The sequence below is a fragment of the Macrosteles quadrilineatus genome, unplaced genomic scaffold (assembly GCF_028750875.1).
Source record: "Macrosteles quadrilineatus isolate MER2022 unplaced genomic scaffold, UCM_ALF_1.0 Scaffold_2__2_contigs__length_208266976, whole genome shotgun sequence".
Taxonomy (NCBI): Eukaryota; Metazoa; Arthropoda; class Insecta; order Hemiptera; family Cicadellidae; genus Macrosteles; species Macrosteles quadrilineatus.
The window spans coordinates 124,071,617-124,096,426 of NW_026542595.1; the positions used below are offsets into that span (position 1 = coordinate 124,071,617).

General features: G+C 32.6%; 1 protein-coding gene across 1 annotated transcript; it reads left to right on the forward strand.

The window, feature by feature from the left end:
• Nucleotides 1-9,329: 9,329 nt before the first annotated feature.
• Nucleotides 9,330-24,232, forward strand: LOC128984849 (uncharacterized). Its single transcript, XM_054404218.1, has 3 exons — nt 9,330-9,597; nt 10,224-10,875; nt 24,097-24,232. The coding sequence occupies exons 1-3, from the start codon at nt 9,330-9,332 to the stop codon at nt 24,230-24,232; spliced, it is 1,056 nt and encodes a 351-aa protein (XP_054260193.1).
• The last annotated feature ends 578 nt before the right edge of the window (nt 24,233-24,810 follow it).

A 24,810-nucleotide genomic window follows, 5' to 3' on the forward strand; every position in this document is an offset into this window, starting at 1 on the left:
TGTATCATGATTATTTTGACAATACTTTGTCGTAACAACCATGAATCTTTCGTTGAATACTTAGTTTACCAGGTAAGAATATATATACAACATAAACCAGTAGTTAAGAATGCCACAAATCACACCAGGATACTTAGTGTCAAGTACACAGTCTACAATGGCGTTATATGATATGGTAATGTAAACCATCTCCAGCTCTCACTGTTCCCGTTATTGGGAATAGGTTTTTTTGTTGAATAGAGTTTTTACCCTCCTAGAGGCATAGTATACAACGAGAGTGTCTACAAAAAGAACATTTATAATTCACCAGATCGCCGATACATTCCTTACTGACGAAATCATGCTTTCATCCCATGGAGCCTACCATCGATTTATCACTGTCTCACAGCTTTCCCTGTAGGATTGCCCCGGGCTGTAAATCACATTCATTTACCAATATTGCATGTGGATAAAGCTTTTTGACGGGAGGTTTTTAGAATATTATTTAATGTATTTGATCTCTTTCTCGGATTTTTAAATGCCATAGTTGCCAGTAGTTGTCTAAAAGGCCTTATGAGATATACAGGGTGAGTATTCTAAGCTGTCCTAAACAGATTACAGACAAATGGCTTGACATACAGAGATGAAACAAAACTTTTCCCCCCTAACTCATACCCAAGGAACAACGTAAAAATGTTTTCACCATTTTTAAAATACAGGATGTTCGAGAAACTAGGAGTCGTGGATTGCAATCTCAGATATTTCAAATGTAAACATATGCCATGTTATGCATCATTTGAAAGCTCTAGACTAGACGAACAATTTAGTGAAACTATATCTCCTTTATCTTTGTCCGTTTCAAAATGGCGGCCATTTTGTGGAAAATATTGATATTTATAGAATACCCTGTATCTTGGAAACCACTAAACATATTTTTGCTCCGTTTGAAAATTCTTAATCCTCGTGAGCTCAGCTTTAATTTGATATACGAGAAGTCAACAACTTAAAAGCTAAAGATTTTTTTCAATTATTTTTTTTATGTTGGTAGCCTTGTAAATGAAAAATTTTATATCGTAACATATGTAAAATTGTGTATCATTTTAAAGGTCTTGCAAAAACAAACAACTTTTAAATTTGAACCCACCGTCTATCTTTGATAGTTTTCTAGTAATTAACCAAAAACTCCAATTGTCTATACAAAACCCATGTTAAACGTGCAGTACTGGAGAGTTTACATTTGAAATATCTGAGATTCGAACCCATGACCCCCAGTTTCTCGAACACCCTGTATTTTAAAAATGGCAAAAATATTTTTACGTTGTTTCTTGGGTAGGAATTAGTGGCAAAAATTTTGTTTCATCTCTATATGTCAAGCTGTTCGTCTGTAATCTCATTAGGACAGCTTATAAGACTCACCCGGTATATTAATACAAAATAGTGTTTGTGATTTTATCCGTCCTGTTAAATCGATTTACCCAATTATTGTGGTGCGATTTTAAAGCGTATGTTCCAGCGGAACGACTAAGGTTCTAATAATAAAGTCCTTTAAGCCTACACCCCCTAGCTTTGGTCTCTGGGTGTTTGCAATATCACACTAACCTCTGTATAATATAACCAAACTCTAGCATAATACTCTGCTAAGATCCAATCAGACTGCCAACAACCTCTCACCACCCTATCTTCCATGTTAATCATTTCAGGTCCCGTAAATTTTCTATGTAAGTAGCTTCCCAGCTGGTAGAAGCCAATTTGTTCCTTATTGAATTCTTCTCAATCTCAGAATAAAATTTTGTTTATATCTAAAAGACAAATTATTGGCTAACCAAAACTGGGGTAAAATTTTGTTGCGCAAAGGAATACTTGTTTTACAATTTATTGTCATTTTCTTTATGGAATTACTTATGATGAATGTTCTTTACTTTGGTCCACGCCCTACTAACATTTTCATTGCAGTTATTTTGTAATCGAATCGAATTTACTATGGTCTTGAACCATGCTGGTAAAACTATCTATTCTATTTATAGACGAATCTTACACTTCAGGATCTCATATAGAAATTGTGAAGCTAACAAACTTTTAACCCTCTAAAGGTATTATGTTTAAACAATGTTTGTAATTCATTTGATCATAAAAGCAGTAAACACAAAAGCTCAACTGTTGATTGTTTAAGCTCATTACCTTTGTCTTTCACCTTTGTTTCAGTTGATTAACTGACAGATAGAGCTACAGTGCTTGCCAACTGTGGTTTGTTTAGGAGTTTAATATTTTGTAGTTTTTTACAATGGATATTAATTGTTTAATTCAACTGCTATAGCGGTTTTTGCCGGTGTGTTTGGTATAGGTAAGTTTAATATTAAAAGATCTGTAATAATACTGTAATTTAAAATAACACTTTACCTGTTTAATGTTGGATTTTTATCAATAGTCTATATTTAATAACCCCGACAAATATCCCGAGTACAATGCCCTCTCATGTGGTTCAGACGAAATAAATCTTCCTTTGATTGTTGGAATCTATAATTGCTTGACGCTTCATTTCCTATAATCCCTGGTGATATTTGTGTGAGTGTATTTGTCATAATCACATATATTGTTCAGCACTTTTATTAGGTATATAAGGAAATGTAACAAGCGTAGGCTTTAAAATTGAGTAGTATTCAATAACTTAAAGTGTTGTCTCGAACATTTTAAGATATGAATAAATTCCAAATGAGCAAATTACAATAAATGCGGCCAATTGATCGTGATAGGAAATAGGTAAGCCAAATTACAACTAAAAATAGTTGGAATCTGTATAACATTTTTGTTTTTAAACTAAATACAATTATATAAAACGTCTACCTATTTGCATTTTTTAGAGCTGAACTCCTAATATAAAAAAGTAGTGTAAAAACGCTATTCACTGCATGAGGTGCAGGAGCAACCCCCAATTGTACCATAGGACCCCACCATGTGTACATGATATTTTACGTTTCACCTGTTTTGGATACATATGTTTTGGATATATATGCTATTTACTGCATGAGAAGCAATGTGTAAAAACGCTATTCACTGGATGTGCACGAGCAACCCCAATTGTACCATAGTACCCCACCATCTGTACACGATATTTTCTGTTTCACCTGTTTTGGTTTGAGCATATAAAACACTATTCACTGGATGAGGAGGAGTAATACTGTGTACTGTTCATGGTTAATGATAGTTCTTGTACTTTACAAATCTTATTACTTGATTGCTTTGCCTTGAATATATATTTTGAGTGAGGTATTGTGATTATTACCATGTACTGTTTATAGTTTATGATATTTTACTGGGTGTTATTGAACTTAATAAATCTTTTTCCTTGATCATGTACCTGTTTTGGTTTGAGTGTAAAATGCTATTCACTGTATATGAGGAGCAACACCGTGTACTGTTCATAGTTAACGATATTTATTGAACTTCACAAATCTTGTTACTTGATTGCTTTGACTTGAATATATATTTTGTGTGAGACTGCTATTCACTGGATGATGACCAGAGAATATATAACTACCATGTAATCCTTACTAAACTGATAAACAACGAAAGTACTACTAAGCGATGAGAAGGATTGCAAAAATTGAGCTCTGTCTCCTGGTACCTTCTTCCGATTCTACGATTCTGTGTAACGGTAACACTCCCGTTAGATGAACGGTAAATTCGCAGTAGATGGAGGCAGGTCAGCAGTGATCTTTGCAGTTGTGAATGATTCTGTGTAACGGTAACACTCCCGTTAGATGAACGGAAAATTCGCAGTATAAAATGGAGGCAGGTCAGTGATCTGCGCAGTTGCGAATCGCATCTCCTTGCCGACACTAGTGTCCCAGCACATCTAAGGTATGTAACTCTTTACATTTTTCTGATAGTTCCAACTCTCTTTATTGTTAACCTTGGGATTATCTTGTTACATTGGACAATTCTGGTGCACAGTGATTTCTTAGTTGATTTTGATTTTAATTGTACAAATTAAATGAGGAAACACTTTTGAGAAATATGTTGTAAACCTTATCTTAATCTTAACACTCTTTCTGGGTCTATTTCTTATTATTACATATAACTAGTACACTGTGTACTGAATACTAATGTACTGAATTAGAATGAGTTCTTTGCTAGTGTCATATTTTAGAGTTAGGGTTGAACCTTTAACATCTTGAGAATTTTATTATTAACTAGCAGAGTACGCGTCCTTCGTACGTGGTTGGCATCAGTGTAAAATGCTTATTGCAGTTATACCTTACTTAGCGTTTGCAATGGGGTAGGACACAGTTTGATAAACTTTGCTTCTTTAAATTTATGGTATAATATAGTATTACACAACTACTATAGCCATCATGTTCTAGCACTTCACCTAAAAAATAGAGAAAAAAAAGATTATTAAAGATTCCAAAATATCACAAATTATTCATGCAATTAAAAATAGGCTAGCTGTAAACATTCCTATTTTGCCAGTTAGTTTTTACTGTGTACTACAGTTTTTTGTTGCTGCTTAGTTTAAATTAGCTGTTGTCATATATAATGCTGCACCCAATAACTTTTTAATACTTTTGTATATCATAGAACCAACAGCTGACTAAATTCTTTAATTCCCTCATAATGTTAACATGGGGAACTACAGAGCCACTGGGGTGGAGTTCTTTTAGATAAGAATATGCCTATATGTTAATTGGGAATATGAGCTATCATCATGCCAAATTTCAGCTCAATCTGTCCATTTGTTAATGTGTGATTGAACTTCAAACAAACACACAAACTTTCACATTTCAGTATTATTTATTGTTGAGTTGACATAAAATATTGATATAATATTTTATTTCAGTTTATGGTTGGAGAGCGTCTCATGTACCCTGTTTTCAACACTACCTATATTATTTGGTAAGTAACCGTTTTCCTTTTTACTAATCTTTAGAATCCCTATTGATAAATATTGTAAGTATAAATATATATTGTAAGTAAATAAGTCGTTCACTCATTCTTAATTTACAGAATACATTTTTTCATGTGAATAATTAATCTAATATATTGTTGATCGTTATTGCGTTAGTCACTGGTATCACTGGTATCGTGGAACAATGCGTCAATTTTGTTTAAAAATACAAAATGTCATCTAGACATACATAAACATTATATTGTAGTTGTAAAATTCCCTTAAAAATCACTAGGGTAGAGCCCTTTTGACGGGTCTGTACTAAACTTAATACAAACCATCCTTGAATAATGCTTAATAATGCCTGTAAGTTTTATTACAATCTGTCATGTGGTTTCAGAGTCTATAGAGTATTACTTATACATACATACTTAATCTTTTATAGATATAGATAGTGTACATTTTAACAGTCGTAATTACCCTTTTCTTAGTAATACATCATACATACCAAATGTAGCATTTTCCTTTGTAATGTCCTACTGATTTGTTACAATTTAGTAAAATATATTAAAGTTTTCAACTAATATTCCCAGAACAGAGTGTAGGATAGATATTTTTTATAATCATAGGAGCTGTTTTTTGAGATTATTATGCGCAATCGTTAGTTATTGACTATTAAAAATGAGTGGTATTTAACTTATAAGAATGATATGTAAATATAATGAATATAATGGTGTGAAATTATTGACTCATTTTTTTTTGTTTTCAGCTGATATTTTGCTACAACTTCCACCACAATTCAGTAATAGACCTTCCTCCTATATGTGGTAAGTAAACATTAAACATGAATAGTTACTAGCTAGATTTCTCATCCTTATGGAACAGCTGAAGACAATTTTATTGTTAGTTCTGTATGGTTTATGTAGAGGTCGTGTTTTGTTTACAATATTACAGTCATTTATAACCTCGTTTAACCAAATAATACGATCCAATCATAAACAATAACTTGTCCCCTAGTTACATAACTAAACAGTAAAGCACAAATCAAGAAATTAACCCAAAAATAATAGAAACAAAATGTTGTTGACACTAGCACCCAGTGTCACCGTACATGAACTAGACACAAAAATATGTTTCAAAATTTACATTGGGATGAGAAGTCTAATGTTATTAGTTTGCATGTTATTTTATACCAGGCATCATCTTAGAACTCCCCGTACAACACAACAGTTGTCTAAACTAAATTATAATCGTTTTTTTTTTTTTATCTAATACCAGTTTGCACGATAGGCCTTATGGCTATGCTCTAGCCAAATTGTAATGAGATATTAATGATTTCTTACTATGAACTAGAGAGATTTGGTGTAAAGTCGAGTTGCAGTGTGAGTTGAGGTGGGTCGGGTCATTGACATAAACCGGTTCTGAGTCCAGTAACGGGAGGGGCATAGTTTCGTTTTCACTTTGCATTAATGGACCTCGACTCTGGGTCATCATTCTATCTAATGTTTGTTTTTATTTTGATTCAAAACCTTCTTTCTATTTCGTTCTTTTTTTTCCTTTTAGGACAGATGGACGACCCACAACCATCTACATCTAGTTTCGGAGATACTGGGTTTGTCCCATGCTTATTATGTTCAAATGCATATGCAACGAAAAATGAGCTGGATAGTCATATACAAATTATCCATAAGAAGTTTATTTGTGACATCTGTGACCTGTCCTTCAACAGAAAATCCAACCTTAAACGTCACAAAGATCAATCACATAATTTTCCATCCTCAACATTCAACTGTAACATATGCCACAAATCATTCTCACGAAAATCTAATTTGACACAGCATATTGGTCTTAAACATGCAAGAAATACACCTGTATATATCTGTGAGATTTGTAAAGAAAAGTTTACACGAAAATCTAGCTTGACCCGGCATATTGCTCTTAAACATGCAAGAAATACACCTGTATACTCGTATATCTGTGAGATTTGTAAAGAATCATTCTCACGAAAATCTAACTTGAGACGACATATTGCTATTAAACATGCAAGAAATACACCTGTATTTAACTGTGGCATTTGTGATGAAACATTCACACTCCAATCTAATTTGACACAGCATATCAAAAATGTCCACTCAAACATTAAAATATTGTGTAAATTGTGTACGCCACCAAAAATATTCAAGAATCAAAGAAGCATTGGCTTACACAATAGATTGAAGCATAACCTTCATAAGAGTCGTTTTTACTGTCCAAAGTGTACGAGCTCATTTCATCTACTTGACAACTTCAAACGTCATCTGGAAGAAAAACATGAAGTAAAATCAACCAATTTCCAATGTAAAAGATGCCCTAGAAAATTTATAACTGAGAAAGGTCTTCTAGCTCACCTTGGAACTAAACATCGGTTCTTACCTAAAAGAGTTAAATGTAGGTTGTGTAGTAAGACTTTTGCTACCAACAGTTCTTTAGTTTTACATCTCAAACTTATCCATAACATGGCAGGAGGTTGTTATTTCTGTCGCATATGTAGTGACAAATTCAAGACTAAAGAAGAGCTGGAACTTCATCAGTGCTTTAGTGAGAAATCCTTAGACACGAAATACATCCAAAAATCTCCCCCTGAACTAAATAGAGAAGAATCTTTTAAGTATGCAATTTCTTCTAAGGATAATACTACTGTATTTGAATGGGGGGAAAATGTAACAGATTTTCCTAGCTTTGAGAGAAGGAATTGTGTTTCGCTGTCAATTTTTTCTATTCATGAAGGAAAATTAATTCCTGCCTATATCACCAGTGTTGGCTTTGTAGAGGAAGACAAACACTTTGATTTGATTAGAGTGGGAAATGTGTACCACCTAATCCTGGACTTTGAAGGATTACTAAGGAACAGGATATCAAAACACCGACATTTTGTAAAAATGTGTAGAAGATGTAGGGCTTATTTTTACAACACACCTAACAAGAAAGCAGAAGAACAGCTCAAAAGACACGCAGAATTTTGTCAAGGAATTAGTGGCGGCCCATTGTTTAATGACACTCCAAAGGGCAACAAAACTAAGCTTTACTTCAGGAATTTTGAGAATCTTAGAAAGAAACGATTCACAATTTATCTGGATTTTGAATCATTGACAACACCTGTTGAAGAAACCGGATCATCTAGTAACACCGTTGTTCTACAAAAACATATCCCCTTTTCATTCGGATATTTACTAAAAGATGAAGAAAGTGACATGCTGACCAACTACAGAGCCTACTGTGGTCTTCATGCTCCAAGCAAGCTATTTAACATGCTAAAAGAAGATATAGAAAAAATTGAAAAGGTGTTATATACAAAGAGAATAAGAGATGTCCCTGAACTTACTGATCAACAACAACATGAGTTCGACCTGGCCACTACATGCCACATATGTTTAAGAGGAGGTTTTGATGATAGAAATAAAAAGGTACGTTCGCATGATCATGTCTCTGGCCGATTTTATGGAGCAGCCCACAATCGTTGTAATCTTTTTTACAGAGACCAGAGGGTTGTAAATGTCGTCGTTCATAACCTCTCCCGCTACGATGCAAATTTCATTATTCCAGAATTAGGAAAACAAGATGGTAAAATTACAGTCATTCCCCACACAACAGACACTTTTATAAGTTTCACTAAGAAAATGGGTGGCATGACTGTTCAATTTATTGATAGTTACCGATTCCTCTCTTTCTCTTTGGATAAACTGAGTAGCTTTCTCAGTGATAATAAAAAAAGCATTATCACGTAAATACTTTCCTGAGGACGAAACATTCAATCTTATAACCACTAAAGGCTTTCTACCCTACGACTATCTCTCTTCACTCTCTAAACTTGAAGAAACATCTCTCCCTCCAATGGAATCATTTTACTCCATTTTAACAGATGAAGACATAAATCCACAAAATTATGAACACGCAAAATCGATTTGGCGAGTTTTTGAATGCAAAACCCTAAAGGACTATGTCATGATTTACCAGATGTGTGACGTTTTACTATTGGCAGATGTATTTGAGGACTTTAGATCAATGTCAATGAGGGAATTCCAACTCGATCCACTATACTATGTAAGTACTCCAGGACTGACCTTTGATGCCATGTTACGTTATACAAATGTGACAATCGATTTGTTAACTGACCTAGAAATGGTCAAGTTTGTTCAGAGAGGAATGCGTGGAGGATTAGTGGGATGCTCACACCGCTTAAGCCGTGCAAATAACCCTTACATGGAACACCTCTACGATCCCACGAAACCAACCTCTTATTTATGGTATATTGATGCCAATAATTTATATGGATTTTGTTTATCGAAACACCTACCAATTAGTGATTTCGCGTGGGTTGAGGGGAATGACGATTTAGTGAAAGAAGTCCTACAACTACCACCCGACTCAGACACCGGCTACTTTTTGGAGGCGGACTTCCAATCACCTACACGACACTCACAACGACATGCCGTTCCTACCCGAGGTCCAAGTGATTGATGGACAAAATATGCTAATGGAGACACTTGGCTCGAGGACGAAGTATGTCTGCCATTACCGAGCTCTACAGCAGGCTGTGGAACACGGACTAATTCTCACCAAGATCCACAGAGGAATCAAGTTCAAGCAATCCCCATACATCGCTCCTTATGTCGAATTGACCACCAAAAAGAGGATTGAGTCAGGCAACCCATTTGTAGAGGAATTTTGGAAGCTTATGAACAATGCCTTATACGGTGAGTAGAAAATTTTTGTTAATTAACACCTAGATTTTACAAGTTATGTCAATTAACACATAGATTTTCACACACATTTTACAAGCTATGTCAATTAACACCTAGATTTTCACACAAATTTTACTAATTATGTCAATTAACACCTAGATTTTTACTCACATGTCAAAAATTCATAGATAAGTAGTAAGTGTACCTGTTGATTGAATTCGAGTATATTTTAAAACAAATAACAGCCATAATTTCTGATAGTGGATTCAAAGATTATGGAAATACTCACGATGTACATAACACTTCGATATAATCAACATTTCTTATAGACTCCTCTTACTTAATATTATAATTTTTTCACTTTATTCCATTGTAATATTTACATCAACCCAAATTCAAATGGTATTTAAATATTTCATGTCTGTAGCACATGTTTCCTTAAATATTAACAAAAATTAAATTATCTAGCTGACAAATAATATGGATAACACGGGAACTTTAAAAACCACTGGTGATATAAAGTCAGTTTGCAAATCTACACATTTTAATGGGGTTAAATCTTATTATTCACAAAGTGTCATGTACAGTATTAAAAATTAATTATTTCCCACCCTAAAATGTTTGTTTTTCTTTTGCAGGGAAGACTTGTGAACGAGTTGAAAAATGGATCCGAGTAGTAGTTCCAACGACTTGTGAGCAAGCTAGCAAACTATCATTTAGCCCGCAGTTTATAGACAGTTTTGATTTTGGTGAAAGTCTTGTAATGTATAATATGGCCCCGAAGACAATCATTTTTGACAAACCCATCTTCATTGGTGCAGCAGTCCTTGATTTGAGTAAAGTCCACTTATTTTCTTTTTACTATGATGTTCTAAAACCTAAATACGGGGACAACATACAAATCAACTACAAAGATACCGATGCATATGCTATGACTATATTCACTCAAGACCTATACAATGACATAGCTAACGACCCCAAAATTTTGAATGAGCTTGACACCCGGAATTACGACCCTAAACATCCTTTACATTCTTTAAAAAATAAACTGGTCCTTGGTAAGTTCAAAGATGAACTAGCACCCAACATTTTAACAGAGTTTGTCGGTCTACGCAGTAAGGAGTACGCCACCAAGAAGTTTGATGTAAAGAAGAAAATCGAAGAAACAAACAAGAAGAAAAGCAAAGGAACACAGAAGAGAGTAGTACAGAAAGAGGTGGACTTTGAAGACTATAAAGATAGCCTCTTTAATACACGACCTAAGGAAGAAAAAACTAAAACTGGACTATGGTTAGATAATGTACGAATATCATCTTCAAAGGGGGCAGTATCCCTAATCAAACAGAAAAAGCTATGCTTAAATCCAGATGATAAAAAACTGTACATTTTACCAAACAAAATTGATACTCTTGCGTTCGGACACTATGCTATCCCAAAACCCGACCAAGATTAATTATTCCGAATTTTTCAGATATATAAAAAGGAATGGAGCTAGTTCTTGTTAGAAGTGCTTTTCAAGGAAAGGTGGAGAGATGGAGTGTCCAACACATCGGGGAAACATGTAGAAGTATGGAAGATTTCCTTGAGGACTTGAGGGAGCAGATTCAAGAAATACTAAGGAAGAATGTAGAGAAAAACAAGGTAGTTAGATTTCAATTTTACATAGAATCCCAATACACAAAAGATGGCGATGTTAGTAAATTGAATTTTAAAACTAAATCAATCATCCTAACAGTAGAGAGTAGTATAGCTAATGAAATTGAGAGTGGTTTCAATAAACTTTTAACGGAGCGTGGGGAATGTGAGGCCAAAAATTCAGGACAGTGTTTTGAGAAAGTAGTGAAATTTGAAATGAGAATTAACAAATAAAAAGAGTCTATATGTATGTTCTATCTTGCAAGGTCAGTTATTTGTTAGCCTATATTAATTATTAATTTCAAGGATGTTTTTATTATTTTTATTTTATATTTCCCACACTTGGTGCCACTAACTTGTAATAATGATTTTGCCAGTACGTAGTTAATTATTACTTTCAAGGATGTTTTTTATTATTTTTCTTGCTTATAGTGCTACTGAGTTCTATCTTGTAAGGCCAATACGTAGTTTATTATGATTGTTTATTTTGAATTTCCCCGCACTTGGTGCCACTATCTTGTAATACCATTACGTAGTTTATTATGTTTGTTTATTATTTTTGTGTTGAATTTTCCCCGCACTTGGTGCCACTGAGATATATGTATTATGTTGTTGTATCTTGTAATATAATCACGTAGTTAATTATTACTTTCAAGGATGATTGTTTATTATTTTTTTTTTATGTTGAATTTCCCACATGTAATGCCACTGCTTATCAATCCATTGTACTAGTTAGGTGTGTTGGTTCCTGTGATAATGTTTGTTGTACAGGGTTGTATTATATGTGTATTCATGTACAGGATCTAAAGTATATTAGAAAAACATTATTCATTAATTTGTTATATCCATTTATTTGCTCTCCAGATGTCTTCAGATTGCGTGATTTAATTAACCATCGTTAAAGACTCAATTATTACATGTGTTTTCCAAGGAATTACAAAATACATAGCTTTTAATATTATGTAAATATATTAATTTAAAAGTATCTAAACTCAAAGAATGATTTTGTATATACTTTTGAAGCAATTAGAATCAATTGTTAATTTTATATGTATCTAAACTGCTTGCCAGATGTTGTCAGTTTGTCTGATTTAATTAACCATCGTTAAAGACTCAATTATTACAAGTGTTTTCCAAAGAATTACAAAGTTTTTGATATTACGTTTTCATCAAATATAACAATTTAAAAGTAACTAAACTCAAAGAATGATTTTGTAGGCCTTTATACACTTGAAGCAATTAGAATCAATTGTTAATTTTATATGTATCCAAACATAATGATGCGAGCATAATTATAGACTAAGCTACCCCTGCTGAATTACTGTTCATATATCATCTAAATGGTTATTTTGAGGACAAATTATAGAATTATTAGACATTCATTTTGGAGTTATTATTAAACCCCCACCCATCATTTCATGGCAGCACCAATAATTATATTCAACTGGTTAGACTAAAATTTATTTTCTTTTAATCTATTTCACTTAGAATAATAGTGTCATTGGAAATAAGGATGGAGGTCACGAGACGAGAGAAGGATGGTGGGTCTGGACAGCTGGCAGGACCACTTTTCCTTTCACTAGTCAATGTGTAGATGAAATCAATGGACACACAACAACGTATTTAAAGTACAGGATGACAAACCCCCTACAAAATATATATTCAAGGCAAAGCAATCAAGTAACAAGACTTATGAAGTTCAATAAATATCGTAAACTATAAACAGTACACGGTGTTGCTCCTCATATACAGTGAATAGCATTTTACACTCAAACCAAAACAGGTACATGATCAAGGAAAAAGATTTATTAAGTTCAATAACACCCAGTAAAATATCATAAACTATAAACAGTACACGGTAATAATCACAATACCTCACTCAAAATATATATTCAAGGCAAAGCAATCAAGTAATAAGATTTGTAAAGTACAAGAACTATCATTAACCATGAACAGTACACAGTATTACTCCTCCTCATCCAGTGAATAGTGTTTTATATGTTCAAACCAAAACAGGTGAAACAGAAAATATCGTGTACAGATGGTGGGGTACTATGGTACAATTGGGGTTGCTCGTGCACATCCAGTGAATAGCGTTTTTACACATTGCTTCTCATGCAGTAAATAGCATATATATCCAAAACATATGTATCCAAAACAGGTGAAACGTAAAATATCATGTACACATGGTGGGGTCCTATGGTACAATTGGGGGTTGCTCCTGCACCTCATGCTGTGAATAGCGTTTTTACACTACTTAAAAATAGTTGCTGTCCATTGGCATTAATTATTATTTAACTATTCATATTTTATTAAAATATATTCAACCTAATAGCAAACTTGATACCTGAGCAGTCAGATGGTTTTTAATATTTATGTTTGCCATTTCTCATTATGGATACCGTAAAATTATAGTCACTGACTAGCTCAATAATTAATATTGAGTTTACTTATCTTAAATAACTTCAGAGTTAAAATAACTTATTTCAACAAATGTTTACGCCAAGGATTTTTGTGATGAGCGGATGACAGTTTTAAATCGTCCCAGTCCAATGTTAGCTTATCTCTTCTCGACGAGTAGCGAAATAACAGTAAACTGAACAGTAAATATCCTGTGTTTCGGGATATATTTAACATGCTTACTTTAAAGCAGGACTTTTTTTAATTAGTTTTTTTCATCGCATATTTTTTCACTCATACATTCTAGTGCTGCCTGACTAGATACTTAGGTATGTTAAATCATGTTGTATAATCTTTAAATATTCAGTATTAGCTTTATATTAGGAAGGACACATCAGTTCGGTGGTAATGCTTACCAATTCTAGTGACTAGTATTGGTCAAACAATCGTATACATTATAGTAAATGCTTTCATTCCTAATACTTATAATACAATACATATATTAATACTTATATAATATTAATCTGTTTACGTTAAGCGAAAACTTATATTAAGCTGAAAATGTTTTTACATATAAATTCGTGACATATTCACACAGTGGCGATTTCAGTATTCTAACATGCTTTATCATAGCATCAAAACATACTCCATCCTGCCTGTCACAAAGAATGAATTGTTAGAGAAAATATTGTCGCAACACGTTTTGACAAAAGAATATAAGATGAATGGTGACAAAACAGGTGTATGTTATGATTCTGAGTTTTCAAAGGACTGCCCGGCAAATTTTCATGAAATTTATTGGTGGTAACAAAGTGAGATATTCACGAAATTGTATTTTATTGTGCAAAATTTAAAATATATGGTTGATTGCCATTTTCTACACAGTGCAAGAGATAAGGCCTAAATAAATGAGTAAACATTTTAGAATCGTAAAATTGTAACTTTTTAAGATTTAAAAACATTTTATTAAGTTGAGGTATGTCTATTGCGTATTAAAATATTTAATTTAAGGGTAAACTGGCAAGGTTAGTTGTCTTTTTGCCTCGTACATTTAAATAGAATGTTATCGTAGACAAAATGTAACATGAGTACCTACCAATCATAACAAATTATTATGATTAAAATCGGTTTTGTATTAAACCAGTTTAGCTTGACAAAAATAATTATTTATCAAGGATTTTACACTGTTATGTAGTAAGCAGATGACAGTCTATAACTCGTTATTTTGAATGTTAGCTTATCTATTATCGTGCAGTTGCGAACTAAACGTAATGTGAACAGTAAATATTGGGTGTTGTTTTGGGATACATTCATAAATAATTGTTATCAGGAGTAATTATGTTTTATTATTGCTAAAGAAGGTTTCTTTTATAATTTTACTTTAATAGATTAGTATTAAAAGTTTAAAATTTATATTACTAGTAATGGGTTATTTTATAATATTTCATTATTTTTAAGATATAGAACCATAAAGTACTATTAAGTACCATCAACATTTCATGAGTTATTCAATATACAGGGTGTCTTGCAACCATGAACAAACTTTATCACGTTATTCAGCATGTCAAAAGAAACAAAGAAATGTGATATAACACGTGTCTTATATCATTCCGTTTTTTATCTATCTGTCTGTTTGTGATCCATATATACCCTTGAACTTCTGAGAAAACTACAAGTCACACCCTATAAACAATATACTTAAAATGTTCGTCATGACTAGAAACCTTGCGCAAAACTATCCATTATTATATAAATTGACCTTTAAGGTCGTAATTCCTTTCTAATGGGACTTTCCATATACATAATGTTAAAAATACCTCAGCTGTATTTATTTGTATGTCATTCTTTTAATTTATTATACCTTATTAAAAACGCGTGTGAGTACTTTTTTGTTTTACTGTGTTCATGCTTTGTTTATTTCAGCTTTAATTTACTTAACTTAACCAATCAATAGTTTTATTAATACTTATGAAGTCAAATGGGGCAAAATCCGTGGGTAACAGCTAGTTTTTATAAACATTCATGACTACCTTAATGTTTGAGCTACAGCGTTGAAACTTTTTAAAATGTTTATCTTATTGACCACTATTGTTTTGCAAAACATGAATAAAACCCCTTGTACTGTTTACAAATAGCATCTTTTTAAATATTTGATACCAAATTCCATGAAAACCGTCAACTTTACGAAATGTTTGCATTTAGTAATTTTTATTCATATTACAACGATATCTCGCTAGCTTAATTTGGACAAACAATAACTGAGAAATTAATATTTGTTCTCGCTATACCTACAATTTCCCACGTCCGTTTAAACAATGTTAAATTGATAAAACAACTTTTTAACATTGTTTTAACATAGTTGTGTGTAAGGAGATAGGAAACATTTTGACATGTTGAATAGCATAACAAAGGTTGTTCGTATGGTTGCAAGACACCCTGCATATTACATGTCATTCATTTTAAAGGACTGAAAATAAGTAAACGAACTATTTAAAATAGCAGTTATTATAACATTTGTCATGTACACTAAAAAATTCAATTTTATTCTGATCACAGACTTCATATCAGAAAAATAAGTATTCAATAACAAGAGGGTTTTTTTGATTCTACTGGAACAAAAGCAGGATGTTCCGCAGAACCAGGGAACACCCCAATGGTGACGCAGTGAACCAAGTATTTAAACTCACGCTGTCAAGAAACTATGAAAACTGTGAGCTCTTAATAAATATTGGATATAGCAAATAGTGTATTTTGCAGAAAATAAATTACGTTATACTTAAATTAAAATTTAATTTAAATGTAAATTAAATGTAATTTTTAAAAAAAACATTACAATTGTATTTGCTGAAAGAGACATCGTACAGACCAGATGTAACAAGATAGTTAAGACAGTCAACAAGAACATTAACATTCTCAACATACTCCACACGACTTCCTTCAAGACTTGTGTACAATTTTCAAATAGTTTTGACTACTTTTTGTATATTTTACTTTGAGCTGTATTAATTTTGAAGCTTAGTACAATCCTCAACAAAAATGTACTGAAATAAATATACAAGTTGAAATTTGGATTGGTATTTTTTTTCAGATAACTATTGCTAGTTAAGTAAAAGATAGATTACAAATATCATTTTTAAGGGTTTTTCAATTTCGTTTTTATTAGTAAAATTACATATATCATGAAAATTTAAAACCAATAAAGCCATCTTTTGAATTGTTTTGTTATAAATAATTTTGAAGACCAATCTTGCCTTTGGACACTATTTTGTAAGTAGAATGCAATGAATTAAATATTGTATATTATTTAAGATAAATACACTAAAACAATATCTTTGAATTCGAAAATATAAGGTTAAAACGTGTTAAGAACGAAAGAAATGATAAACTTTACACTTAGATCCAATTCTTATGCCGAAACCAATTCTTACTCTTACTTGTGGAAATACCTTGCGTTCGAGTTATGAGACGGATTCTATTTTTACAAATAAGGATGTCTGAGGCCCCCAAATTTGTTTTCAAAAATTACACATTTACACATTACACATTTACAATTACACTACCCACAATTAATTTACATTACAATTACACATTTTACGTCAATAACTGCTTGAACAGTGTGCTTGAATAAGATTCTCCATATTTATGTACAACCAAACTGTCAGCTATTCTAACAGATTTTTACTAAATAAATCCTTTTATTGGATAAAATTTGCTTTTATTCGCTAAGTGAATTGGAAAATCAAAGAACTATAATCGATTTGTAATGTATTCCAGCTAATAATCTAAAATCAAGGAACTAGCTAATTAGACCAAGTAATTAGGTAGTAATTGTTTCCACAAATACGGTTTGTATGTACAATCTTCATTGTAAATGATTACTAGAATAAAAGCAACAACTGAAACATAATTAGTGACCATGGGAAGTTTTAATACTCTACCACTTTAATTAGTGCAAATAAAATTAACCAATACTATGTTACATGAATTATATTAATAGAAATCACAATACAAAGTCTATTACAAAACAGGCATGATTACTTCCTAAATTATTTGATTACGTATAATTTTATGAAGTGTGCGACTATTTTTTTTTTTTTTTTTTTTTTTTTGTAAAATCGTAAACAAAGCACCATAAAGCAGCGTGGATCATGTTAGGGGCAGATTATTGCTGCATTGTTCAGCACATAGTGACGTCATCTATGTGGAATGTTCATCTGGTGTTCATGTACATGGCTTTGTGTGCGTCGGTTTATACGTTTTCATGTTTAACAATTATTCATTTTTAAGAAATTTCCATTTGAAATGTAATTAATTAAGTGAGGAAAAGAAACTTTGAAATATTTGAGCAACAATCTAGGAATGCGTATAGTGGTTTAAATTACCTTGTTCTGTCCAAAACGATCCTATGTAGTTCGTAGTGACTACAGCTGTTTCGTGCTGCAGGAGCACATCTTCAGGTCAGGAGAATGTTACGCAGTAGTCATTGGATATTCCTCATGGTGGAGTTCGTCAAAAGTTTATAGTAAATAAATAACATAGACACGACATAAAAACACAAAAACTACAGTCGCGACTTGCCCTCAACCGGTGCCGTATCACGTGTTTCGTTACCGTCTGGTCGATTAGTGTTTTAAATCTTCAGTTTCGTGTTTGTGTTTTTTTATGTCGTATTTTTTTTATATTTACTACATCAACTTTTGACAAACTCCACCATGAGGAATATCCAATGACTACTACTTGACATTATCCTGACCTCAAGATGTGCTCCTGCAGCACGAAACAGCTGTAGTCACTACTAACTACATAGGATCGTTTTGGACAGAACAAGGTAATTTAAACCACTATACGTTAATTCAGACGATCCAGAGGCCACACCATCATGAAATCTAGGAATGAATACTTCCAAAGAATTAAGTAGTGGTACACTCAGTAGAAGGTTAAAAAGCCCTATTTATGAATAAAATATGAATTTTGAGAGCTACACCATTAGGACTAATCAACCAAGCACGACCAAAAGGGTTATCATATGAATATTGTACAAGGTTTCAAGAAATCGAGGAATATATTCATTAAATATGGTTTTCCGTCACTTAAAACTCTTTAGCTATTCACGGAGGGAGTTGCTAGGTCAAAAATATCAATATAGTCTTCTCACAAGTACTGTATGACAGTTAGTTCAATTTTATACTTAAGCATTGTGAGTTAATTTATCATGTAACTAAAAAGCTATCAAAAATCAAAAGCAGTTAAAAAATGTTATTACATGTTATCTGCTTAATTAAAATTTAAGGAAAGATACATTTAAGTGAAGAAATCGCAAAACATTATTTATATGAAATAGTCCTGAATTATTTATTTATTTCTCTTTAACATTTGATAAAGAAAGTTTTTAGTAAAATAAACGCAATGAAAATGTAAAAGATTTGTTTGGCTTGAATACAAAAGGGATAAAAATATACGAACAAATAAGTAAATCAGGTTTCCTTAGAAACGCTCGAAGAGCAAAGAATAGTGGAATTATCTTTAATTCTCTTGACGATATCTCTTTCTCCAACCAAGTTTTAACGCTGATTTTTCTATTATTAGTTTTTAAAGCTAGTTTTTCAGATTCGACAACCACTTAATGATTAATATAAGCTGTACACTAGTTCTTAGTCTATCAAATTAACGGCTTAGTAGTGAAACTGCTCTCGAGTTATCAATGACTGATATAATTCCATTTTACCTACGGAAATAGCTTATTCACTGTCATGGAAAATTCCCAATTTCAGTAAATGTCCTGAAATACGATTTTGGAAAATTAGTATTATTAATTTGTAATTATATTTTATTACATAATAGACGTTGATATACGTTTTTTTATTTGACAACACATTTTACTTATATTGTATTTTTGTGTATGTTGTATGTTTGAGTCCTCCTGTCGCCGATAACCGTGACGGGCCCGTTCGATAGATTGATCTCGTTCGTAATATGTTTTATACTTGTTCGTGTTTAAATGTATGTGTTTTTTACGTCCTGTATTGTTTTTATAAACTTTTTAACGACGTCAACTTGACCGACATGTGAGCAAGAAGTTATCCTGCTGACTTACGTGATCATGGTGCAACTCAGCATCGAAACCTGGTTGTAGAGTTTCAACGGACATTTGAGCTACTGACAAAGGTAACTTAAAACAATTTATTATGTATTTTTTTATGCATAAAATTTATTGATGGTTCTGTAACGTGTAATTTTCAAGTACGTATTATTGTGAGTACGTTATTGCATTAAATATATGCAGTTAAATGAACTATGGACAGTAATTCAAACTGATGGTGATGGAAACTTAAAACTGTAGATTTACATTAATGTTGTAGGGGATATAATCGCCTGGATTTAGTGTAAATGTGGTTTTAAGATCAATCCGAGTACAGTCTCTGCTGAAAATGTACACTCAGCTACAAAAGCTCGTTAAGAGATTAAATTATGCAATGTGCAAATCATCTTTTATTAAACATAAGTTTAGTCATAGTACAGTATTTTACAACAGCCGAATTGTAAATGTGTTCCATTGATTACTGCTATAGAAATCCAACCGGGCTTACCCCTAGTTGGTTACGTTTTTTTAATAACTAGACCAAATTCTATACCGTAGATTGGGGTGAAAAAGGATATTTTCTAAGTTTCTTAGCAATAGCTAGTTGAAAAAAATCCCTAAAACTTATAAAGTATTGGATAAGTTTAATATATAAGTATATCAGTATAAAAAGTATTTTATCTATACTATGCATTAATTTCACGTAGCCTACTCAGATTTTCGTCACAGTCTTAGAAAATATGTATTTGTCATTTCTATTCCAATTGTTGTCCCCATTCACACACGGTGGTAACTAACCATTATCTGGGTCATACACGTCATAAAAAATTAAAATCGTAAATAGAATCTCTGTTTTGCATCGTACCTAGGAGGTGCCCTTGTTCCGCAAACAAATTGTGATTGTGTCTAAGCTTTATGGTTTAATTCTTTATTATTTTGCAGAAATATATTTTCGTGCTGTGATACTTGTGAGTAACGTGAGCACAAACACAATGTGAACATCAGAAACTGAAACTAAGCAAAAAGAATTCAGGGCGAACCTAAACATCATTACATTTTATTCATGTTACAAATACCCGAAATGGGCCCCCCCAAATATATGTTCAGTGACGTGTGCCGGCCGGCCAATTATGTTAAATGTCTACCGTGTTCGTGTTATGTTTGTTTTATGTGTTCGATGTATTAAGATTTGACGACATTCAACGAATGTAATATTTTAACGTTCCGTTTTGATAATGACTACGCAGTAGTCGAAACTATAGTCAACGAATACCGACTAAGGAATTGTGGACGTCAAGGTACGTAACCTGTTATAATCATTACATTCTAAAGTTGCAGAAATTTAAAATGCGAATGACTCGTCGTAGATGATATCACATAAACAATAGCTCCAAGATTGTCTGTTAAGTTTGGACCGAGTTTGGGTGAAGTTTGGTCGGCTTGCTTGGTAATAAAAGGGTAACTTAATCTGAATTGTGACATTTAATTAATATGTACTTTCCTAATCAATAGTCAGCACTACGTCAGTAATTAAGAGTTTGAGGTTGAGACTTAAGAAATAAATCCTCTTGTAAATTAATTGGCGGATTATCTATTCTCTACAACCCACATGAAGTGACCTACTTGAATTTATAAACTGAATCTTTGTAACTGAACCGATGATTCTTAAACCGTTTTAGCTGTTTTAATTCCTATATTTTATCCTACTACGGGCTACTTCAGGGACATTTCAGATATTGTTCAGAGTTTTAAATTTTGAATCGCGTAGTACATTCACGTTTAATATTGACTCAAAAGTAAAATTGTAGACCCCTAATTAAAAGTATTTTTTATAAGGTCTAAAGGTGTTTCTTGGTGAAACCAAGAAAACACTCACTCTAAACGTTATACGTAGGTAATACGCATATTATTAAAGCTGGGTTTTCCTAGGCGCGGAAGCGGAGAGCGGAGAGAGGAACGCGTAGAGCGGAATTGAAATTAACATGACATTCCGCTCCGCTTCTAGGAAAACAGAAACATTAAATTGCCTAAGACAAGTGGAGTCCGCTCTCCGCGTTCCTCTCTCCGCTCGCCGATTCCGCGCCTAGGAGAACCCGGCTTAAGAAATTGTCAATGTGGAGACAAACAGAAAGAGGGTAGGCAAATTAATAACAACGTACAATTTGAATCAAACAGTAATATTTGAATTACCTTAATCAACCCTTTTATTTCAAAGTCTTGAGACATTGAGATTGAAAATGTTTCCAACAGTTTAATTAATTTCGTCACATTAAGAGAATATTGATTTCACACGCAAATTACAACATTTCACAATGTACATATATTTTATACACAAAATAACCTGAATTAATTTGATCGTCAACTCACAAGACACAACGCTTCACTGACTGTTCAGAAGGCAGTATTGTTATATCAGATGATCAGCTGTCAATCAGCTGTTATTCAGCTCGAATCGTCAACAATTGATTTATTGGCAAAATAAATAAGTGCCGTTAACCCATTGAACTAAATAACAATTATGTTTGTTGGAAATTAAATTGACCTGTCATCCAGTTTAACTTAGGACTATTCTACTGTTTTGAAATGTGTTTCCATAACCACGACAATTAAAAATAATTTACTACTTAGTTTCATTGAGTTAAATATCGACTATTCCCAAAATAATTTATAGCCTATGAAACTACTGTGAAACTAACATTGATGCAGAATGCTCCACAAGAAAAGTGTATAGGTGGATGATTTCAAAGTTAGGAGTATACAATATCTGAGCTCAAAGTACCAATGGATGAATTGTGGAGTCATGGAAAATAAAGAAAGTAATGTTTATGGTAGAGAAAATGGAATAGAATGAGCAAGGTTAATGATAAATAGTTCGAAGGGCCAGAAATATAAAATACAGAGAAATGGAGATATTGAAATTGAGAGAATGTATGAAAGGGGAAAATGAACACACTTTAAAGATTACAAGGGAGCAGGACACTGTTTTTATTTACATTTCGAAATAACTAAAATGTGTTACCAATGTAATAATTAAATATAATTGTAACACATGTTACTGGGAAAAGGATCAGTTAGTTGTAAGTAAAACAAAGAGTATTAAATGAATATTCAAACTTTACTGAACATTCTGTTTACTTTACAGACAGTTTGCCAGCTATTCGTGTACCCAAAATTATTCAATTGCAATACAAAGTATCACGGTTTAGTGAGTGCATATAACACATATAAATCTTGACATCTTGAACAGTTCACAGCGAATATTCTAAAATACAATATGACGTGTTTCTCTATATTGTCTTCCTTGTTGGAAATCATTCGTGACATTTCTTGCTTACTTTTGTAAATTTACATTATACAAATTGTTAAAGGTCCTATCGCATATGATTTTACTAATGAAATATAAAATAATTATTTAAACGATCAAATTTAGTATTATGTTTAGTATAAAAATTCAACCGTGTTTTTTTAAAATAACATTAAGTGTGGCTTTGTCATTTAGTTTATTTGTAATACATTTTAATATATAATATTATTATTGGTAAAAAGTGGAATTTTCTGGTGCGTGATCAAGATTCGTGGTTGAGGCAAAACCCAACACATGAATACTAAATTTCACATGTATTTAAAGAAGTATATGTGGGTATATAAATTTCACAAACTGCTCAAGCCGAGCAATGAGCGTGTAATTTTGGTAATCAAGCAATTAATGTAAAAGGAGTAAAATTAATAAAATGTAATTATGTAATTAATGTAATTATGTAAAATTAATTTGGTAAGAGTTATTTCAACATACGAGGTAAAGCCAAAGATTAGAATAATATTGGAGCAAGTGCCAACAAATCACTTCCGGTACAATAATTTTCATAACGACGTAAAAATACCCACGTACAGAATAACTGACACTGGTAAAATTAAAGCCGTAACATTGCCCAATTGACGTTATCTTATATTATATATAAATAAAATGCAAGTTAACTTACTACGTTGTGACATTTTATTATACAATTACTTAGCTTATATCATGTATAATTGCTTCTGAGTCGGCTACCAACCAGTTTGCTCATTAAGGCTTTACTAAGACTATAAATAAACTTACACCGAAACTAAGAAAATAAATGTTTTTAAAAAATATTCCTGTTATGTTTGGTACCATGCGTTTAAAATTGAAACAAAATTGTATAGATCGTGTCAATTAGGATGGCGTGTGTGGGTTGGATGATGGAAAGGTTCCCAACAACATTGAGAATCACACTATACACAAGTGCACATTTATTTATTTACATTATTACATTATTTACATTATTTACATTTATTAGTGTACAGTAATTAATTGATGAAATGGCTGTGCAAAATAACAAAAGTGGCGGTGAAAGAAGTGATATTTCGCACATACGCAGCCCACTGGCCACTGTAATTGACACGATCTACATTGTGCTAGTTTTGGTCCACCCTGGGGGTCCATTCCCAGTACCCGCCATGTCTGACGAGCCTTCCCCTATCCGCCACCTGGGGAGGCGCCCGATAGGAGACTAGCAACTCCACACGGGAAAAATGTGGTGGAGGTGGGCGGAATCATTTCTACAATCTAAACCATTTAACAAAAGCGTATAAAATAAACAAAGCCACAAAGCACGATACCCGCTGTGAAAGGTGTTACTAGATATTAAACATAGGACTGTCCGAAGACTTCCAAACGATTTAGGGATACTACATAACTTTCACTCTTCCAATAGATCAGAGTGATTTATATTTACAAAAAAAACACATGCAGGGTATAATATTTCTGCTGCGACCTAAAAGATATTCTAGTGCTACTCCCAAAGATAAAAAATGACTCCGGAAATATACATTTTGTGCTGTTATAATAAAATAAGAACCTTGTATTGAGAAAAATTACAGAACAATTATCGTTAATGAATGTTAACATAAGTGGAAAACGTAATAGATTATCCCCTACCCACCTGATACAGTACTTCTGTTGATTCCGGCCACCTCTACAACTAAACCTAACTTGACTAACCTATACTGCCTATGAAGGTGTAGCCATAGAGATTAGTTATACCTAATAACTATAAGGGTATTCTCAAGAAGAAAGAGTGATCAAAATAATG